The following is a 7500-nucleotide window of genomic DNA, read 5'->3' on the forward strand; positions in this document are numbered from 1 at the left end:
AACAGAACATCACTCATCTTTTGAAACAGGGCTGAAACAGAGGGGATTTGGGTAATGCTGCAATGATCTGTTTGGTGTTTCAGCCAATCAGAGACAGGCTCTGTATATATCTGAGACCTATAACATATTGATGAGAAACAGTATAATAGGGGACCTTTAAATCCACTTTTTTAACAAACAGTTTTGTGTTTTTCTTTGTGTGCACAGATTCTTGTTGGAGAGCTTTGTGCATTCTTCACCAAGGCGGAGGGAACCCAGGAGAAAACCATTGTCACTGCAGACTGCTGCTACTTCAACCCCCTGCTGAGACGCATAATACGTTTCCTAGGTGAACACACTGCAGTATTGAACTGCCATTTTTCTCTTTACAGAGTCCTTTCAGGGTGTATTTTTGTGTAGTTTTGCCAGGTAGATTTCCACGCTGCTATGGACAGTTCTTGCACTAATGCAGATTTCTCAGAGTTATTGAAGTGACTGTTATTTATATTGATTGTTGTGCTTTTAGTTATGTCTTAATGTGTGCATATGTAGACATGTGTCTGTTGATTGTGTATATATACTTTATAGCAGTGGTTCTCAACTGGTCAGGCCTCGGGACCCACTTTTTACTTGGTCAATACATCGCGACCCAACATTTTGAAGCACTCAAATCTATTAAACAAAAAATCGTGCTGTAATATATACGCTTTTCAGCATACAATATTCATTAAAGTGAAGTGCAGTGCATATATCCCTTATATCCCTTCACAGAACTAAAGTATGCTTTTAAAAAGGTTTATGAGTTGATGGAATCAAAGCTGAACTGTATAAAAAGGCACATGTGCTGAAAACCCACCCCCAGAAGGGGGGTCTGGGGGGATTCTCCCCCAGGAGATTTTTAGAAATACTAACAAACTACGCATTATTTGTATCTGAAGTTGTACCCATGGATGTATAAAGAATAGTTCTACCGCAAAGTTATTCTCCGTGGGGACTTCCGGCAACAAGCTTGATTCTGATTGGCCAGAAGACTCGAAAAAACATCAGCAAAGATATTTTATTGTGAAGATGATCACTACGTGACAGAAGTTTTCAAAGCCGTTTATGGTCTCCGGTACTTCCAGTCCAACGCCTACTGCATGCACAGCGTTAGAAAATCGGGCCTTCAAAATAAAAGTTTGACTTTTTTCCCAAAAAAAAGAATTTCCAATTTCTTTTTGAATTTTGTTTTTTCTTCACTCACATCCGCGACGCACTCGAAATGGGTCCACGACCCACTTTTGGGTCACGACCCACCAGTTGAGAACCACTGCTTTATAGGATATACATTTTTATATACATTTGTATTTTTGTATTCGGGATTGTGGGAAACGGTATTTCGATCTCTCTGTCTGTACACACAAACTGGAAGATTGACAATAAAGTTGACTTTGATTTAAAGTCTTCCTTCTTTAAAAAAAAAAAAAAGAAGAGATACAGTAGAGAGACCGAATCAAAAAGGTCCAAACAACTTGAAATAAAAGGTTGACTTGTTAGAAACGTGACCCGCTACACTGTGTAAACCGGAGTTGGTGCATGGAGCTGCTAATTGGATGATAAACTGAGATTTCATTTTGGAGGTAAGATATTCAGGATCTTGTGAATATTAAGCAGCCTGCAAATTTACATCTCGAGCTGAATCAGCTGAGGTGAAAGCTTCTCGGTGCAATTTCACACCTCAGCTGATAATAAAGTGTTGATGCTATTTTAGGAAGGTAAAACTTTGTTATCACCCGTTATATCTCAAACTGTTGTATCTGTTAAAATGGTTCAAACAGCTAATGTGATTTTCTGATAACTCTCTGCCTTTTCTTGCCTCTGCCTTTTATTTCACGTCTACATCCCTTTTCAGGCTTTTATTGTAATGTGCACATTAGCTATTCATGCAGTCAAAATTGTTCAAATGTACAGAAATGGTAGAATTCCAAACGGCACAAATCATGTTTAAGGCAAATAATAATGTTTTACCAGGAAACATCCAAAAAGTATTCACTCAACGAGTGGGGGGGATATAGTTCAAGGAGACAATTTCAATTCGAAATTCATAGGGTCCGTACAACCAGAAGAACTTGTTGTATCTCAGCCTGTGGAGAGAGACTATGGAACAGTGTGAATGTGGAGCTAAAGCCATTTCACTGAATTGTCGTCTTGAAAAGGGTACTCACAACAATTCCGCAACAACTTCATCTTCACCTGTTGCACTTGTCATTTCAACGTTAAAAACAATAAAACGGCATGAATTGCTTCGTCGCATTCGTTCTAGATCCTCTGTCTGGAGTCAGTTAACTAGCGGGCCTTCTAGAGCAGTGGTTCTCAACTGGTGGGTCGCGGACCCGTTTCGAGTGGGTCGCAGATGTGTGAGTGAAGAAAAAAAAAAAAGATCTTTTTTTTTTCTTTTTGAAAAAAGTCTAACTTTTATTTTGAAGGCCCGATTTCCTAACGCCGTGCATGCAGTAGGCGTTGGACTACCGGAGACCATAAAATAAAACTTCTGTCAAGTAGTGATCATATTCTCAATAAAACATCTTTGCTGATGTTTTTTCGAGTCTTCTGGCCAATCAGAATCAAGATTGTTGCCGGAAGTCCCCACGGAGAATAACTTTGCGGTATAACTACTCTTTATACATCCATGGGTACAACTTCAGATATAAATGAACACATAATGAAATATGACCCCCAGTTTGATGATTGACAGGTCACAGAACAATGGGGGCTATCTACCCTACCCACAATTCACACAGACAAGTTTAGCTGTCAGAACAAAGTGAAAAAGAAACAATGGTATAAAATATTATTAAAATGTCAGGGTAGTATTAGATTTATTTATTTTCTTCTCAGAGTGTACCAGAATGCGTAGTTTATATGTTAATATTTCTAAAAATCTCTTGGGGGAGAATCCCCCCAGACCCTAATTATAGATTATAAATAAATCATTTACGGACAAGGGGGTGAGATTAAATAAATTATACTTCTTCTCACTCCTTTTCGAACACTAGATATGGGACTGTTTATGTTGCTAATGCTGTTGTTGTTGTTGTAAATGTCATTTTTTGTTTTGATTTCTCTTACATTACTATCTTTTGTTGTTTTGTAATTATTTATTTTACTTGTTCGAAATAAAATGTATCAATCCATCAAAGCTACAGTGTAGATATGTCGATGTCACAGGCTCCTCCAACGGTGCAACACAATAAAACAGACACAATAGTTAGAATAGTGCAAGTAATACGATTAAAACAGAATATAAATAGTGCTAGGAGAGTCTAAGTAATTGGAATATCAAAGTCCAAGTCAACTTTATTGTCAATCTTCTAGTTTGGGTGTACAGAGAGATCGAAATACCGTTTCCCACAATCCCAAATATAAAAACAAATGTATATAAAAATATGTGTGCAAATATGTACTCAGTCAAAGACACATTTGTAAGTGTGCACACATTAAGACCTAAATAAAAACACAACAATCAGTATTTACAAAATAACAGTCACTTCAATATTTTTGATATATTAGATAAATAATTTGTAAGTTGCAGACAGATGACTGTTAATCTTCTTCATCTCTTACCCAGGTGTCTATGCCTTCGGTCTCTTCACCACCACAATCTTCGTGAATGCCGGCCAGGTGGTGACAGGAAACCAGACGCCTCACTTCCTGTCTGCGTGTCGACCGAACTACACGGCGCTGGGCTGCCAGTCGACCATGCAGTACATCGCAGAGCGCCGGGCCTGCACAGGGAACCCTCTGGTGGTCATGTCTGCACGGAAATCTTTCCCCTCCAAGGACGCAGCGCTCAGCATCTACTCTGCAGTCTACACAGTGGTAGGTTGGAGCATGCTGGCTGGATATTTAGAGGTTCTGTTAAAGGTCACCTATTGTGCAAAATCCACTTTTTCATGTCTCTTCTACATCAACATGTGTCCCCTCTTCTCCATGTCTCTTCTACATCAACATGTGTCCCCTCTTCTTCATGTCTCTTCTACATCACCATGTGTCCCCTCTTCTTCATGTCTCTTCTACATCAACATGTGTCCCCTCTTCTTCATGTCTCTTCTACATCAACATGTGTCCCCTCTTCTTCATGTCTCTTCTTCATCAACATGTGTCCCCTCTTCTTCATGTCTCTTCTACATCAACATGTGTCTCCTCTTCTTCATGTCTCTTCTACATCAACATGTGTCCCCTCTTCTTCATGTCTCTTCTACATCAACATGTGTCCCCTCTTCTTCATGTCTCTTCTACATCAACATGTGTCCCCTCTTCTTCCATGTCTCTTCTACATCAACATGTGTCCCCTCTTCTTCATGTCTCTTCTACATCAACATGTGTCCCCTCTTCTTCATGTCTCTTCTACATCAACATGTGTCCCCTCTTCTTCATGTCTCTTCTCCATCAACATGTGTCCCCTCTTCTTCATGTCTCTTCTACATCACCATGTGTCCCCTCTTCTTCATGTCTCTTCTACATCACCATGTGTCCCCTCTTCTTCATGTCTCTTCTACCTCAACATGTGTCCCCTCTTCTTCATGTCTCTTCTACATCAACATGTGTCCCCTCTTCTTCATATCTCTTCTACATCAACATGTGTCCCCTCTTCTCATGTCTCTTCTACATCAACATGTGTCCCCTCTTCTCATGTCTCTTCTACATCAACATGTGTCCCCTCTTCTTCATGTCTCTTCTACATCAACATGTGTCCCCTCTTCTTCATGTCTCTTCTACATCAACATGTGTCCCCTCTTCTTCCATGTCTCTTCTACATCAAACATGTGTCCCCTCTTCTCCATGTCTCTTCTACATCAACATGTGTCCCCTCTTCTTCATGTCTCTTCTACATCAACATGTGTCCCCTCTTCTCCATGTCTCTTCTACATCAACATGTGTCCCCTCTTCTTCATGTCTCTTCTACATCAACATGTGTCCCCTCTTCTTCATGGCTCTTCTACATCAACATGTGTCCCCTCTTCTTCATGTCTCTTCTACATCAACATGTGTCCCCTCTTCTTTATGTCTCTCCTACTGTACATCAACATGTGTCCCCTCTTCTTCATGTCTCTTCTACATCAACATGTGTCCCCTCTTCTTTATGTCTCTCCTACTGTACATCAACATGTGTCCCCTCTTCTTCATGTCTCTTCTACATCAACATGTGTCCCCTCTTCTTCATGTCTCTTCTCCATCAACATGTGTCCCCTCTTCTTCATGTCTCTTCTCCATCAACATGTGTCCCCTCTTCTTTATGTCTCTCCTACTGTACATCAACATGTGTCCCCTCTTCTTCATGTCTCTTCTACATCAACATGTGTCCCCTCTGTGGAAAGAGACTCTGAAAGTTTCAGGAACAAAGATTCTCTCTCTTTTTGATCCATTTCTATAAAAACCTGTCTGAAAACGAGCTGATCAGATTTTGGCCACTTTATGATGTCATAACGATTTTTTTGGGTTGTGTAACTATTAGCCAATCAGCAACCAAGGTAGTAAACCCCCCCCCCCCCACCTTATCACCTGAATCTCCTCCTAGAGCACCATTGAGATCTTTGTAACCAAATCTCTCTCAGAGGGGCGTGGGGAGGGGCTCCTCATCTAAAGTGACAGACAGAGAATCAGCACTTTGGAAACAGCGCTGAAACAGAGGGGATTATGGGTAATGCTGCACTGATCTGTTTGGTGTTTCAGCCAATCAGAGACAGTTTCTATATATATCTGAGACCTGTAATATATTGATGAAAAACAGTATAATAGGGGACCTTTAATGAATGTTGCCGATTGAAACCTTGCTAAAAGAAACAGGACTTAGCCTGTACTGATATTTTCACTTTTACAATGTTATTTTGGGATTGAAGCAACTTCATTTGTCTTGCTACAAATCCACAAAGTGTTAGATAAGCAGAGTGATAAGACTCTCAAGCCCATACAATGGATATAAAGCTACAGCTAGTTAGCTTGGCTCAGCACAAAGACTCAATATTTTAATCCATACAAATATGTAAGTAGAAAAACAACAGTTCCTTGTCTGAGTGTAGGTGATGTGCACGACCACTTTTTGATAGAAAGTATGCGGCACACCTTGCATAGCAGGCTAAAGGCAGCAAACTCATAAGCTTAGCTAACCAAATGCTAGCTGACATACCTACAACATATTTTTGATCTAGACAAGTTTTGATTAGGACAAAGCTTATTCACCTCAATGCGTGCAAACTAGATCAAATATGAGTCTGCATCCACCCTTATCTTTGCATAAGACTACTATATTTGATCTGCTTCTAATATGTAATGTGTTTGTCTGCTAACCCCCCTAAAGAAAGATTGTCGTCTGAACACTGGAGTAGTAGTTTGAAAGAAAGAAAGGATTTTATCTGGCATTTTAAAACCTAGTCATGTTTTAATGATGCTTGTGTGTCTTCTTTGTTTGTTGTAACTCTTCTTCGTCTCTCTGCAGATGTATGTGACTCTGGTGTTTAAGACCAAAGGTACGCGGTTGACGAAGCCCACCATCAGCCTCACTCTGCTCTGCCTGGCTGTTTTAGTGGGGGTGGTCCGAGTGGCTGAGTACCGAAACCACTGGGCCGACGTCCTGGCAGGATTCTTCACCGGGGGATCCATCGCTGTGTTTTTGGTGAGAGATTACAATGGAAAATAAGTGTTTTTTGAGTGTATCCTTTACCATTTTTAATCCCATAACGATTGGTTTACTTATCACAAAAATCACTATTCAAGCGATGACATTTGTAAAAGGTCTACTGAAGCAAGCCTTCCTATGTCTGGGAAAGACTTGTATTCAACCGGAAGTTATTAAAACTAAAATGGTGTACGAATCAGCAGGAGTATTATCGTCCCTTAAACCAAATCAAGAGTAGGACAAAGCCTCTGTTGTGTCTCAAAACTGATATGATTGCATCTCTTATGCATCTTGGCAGGTATATATGTATCTAACTCCACAAAATAATGTCCCTAACCAAATAAATGTAATTAGAAAATAATGCTAGGTTAGTATTAGTTTAGTTTATTTGTGTCGTGGACAGTCCCCATTGATCAACTGTCACAAAAAACAATAAATGGGGCAGCTCTAAAGGTAGTTCCTTGAAGGCTTGCATTATTTTAAGGCTGAAAAAAAGTACAACACCTTCCCAACTCTTGAGATACCAGTTTGCCCCAACAGGAACCCTCTATGAACTTTGAAATGGGAACAATTCTAAAGGTTGTTGTTGAGCTGTGATTGGACGATTGCAGCGGGGTCAGGGTTCATCGCAGTGTCCGTTCTTTCTTTCTTTCTTCTCTCTAACCCTTTAACCCGGTCTCCATCTGCAGGTCACCTGTGTGATAAACAATTTCCAGCAGATGTTGCCAAGTCCTCCTCCACTTCGACCCCATCGCCCCGAGTCCATGCTGGGGATGCCGATGGTGACGCTGCCCTGTGTCGAGAGTCCACTCGAAAAGTTAAGTGGCCCTCAGGTAAGAGGCGGGGTGCTGCACTCACAAAAGAGG

The 7500-nt window shown here is 40.6% G+C and overlaps 1 protein-coding gene across 1 annotated transcript in view; it reads left to right on the top strand.

The window, feature by feature from the left end:
• Positions 1-207: 207 nt before the first annotated feature.
• Positions 208-7500, top strand: part of LOC117547577 (phospholipid phosphatase-related protein type 5-like) — a gene marked incomplete at its 5' end in the record, with an annotated part of 11418 nt that continues 4125 nt past the window's right edge. The window contains 4 exons of the mRNA XM_034218396.1: positions 208-328; positions 3587-3837; positions 6455-6631; positions 7324-7467. Of these exons, the coding sequence (XP_034074287.1) occupies positions 208-328; positions 3587-3837; positions 6455-6631; positions 7324-7467 (693 nt within the window). The remainder of the gene's footprint in view (positions 329-3586; positions 3838-6454; positions 6632-7323; positions 7468-7500) is intronic.

This window comes from Gymnodraco acuticeps, unplaced genomic scaffold (assembly GCF_902827175.1).
Source record: "Gymnodraco acuticeps unplaced genomic scaffold, fGymAcu1.1, whole genome shotgun sequence".
In the NCBI taxonomy this organism is placed as follows: Eukaryota; Metazoa; Chordata; class Actinopteri; order Perciformes; family Bathydraconidae; genus Gymnodraco; species Gymnodraco acuticeps.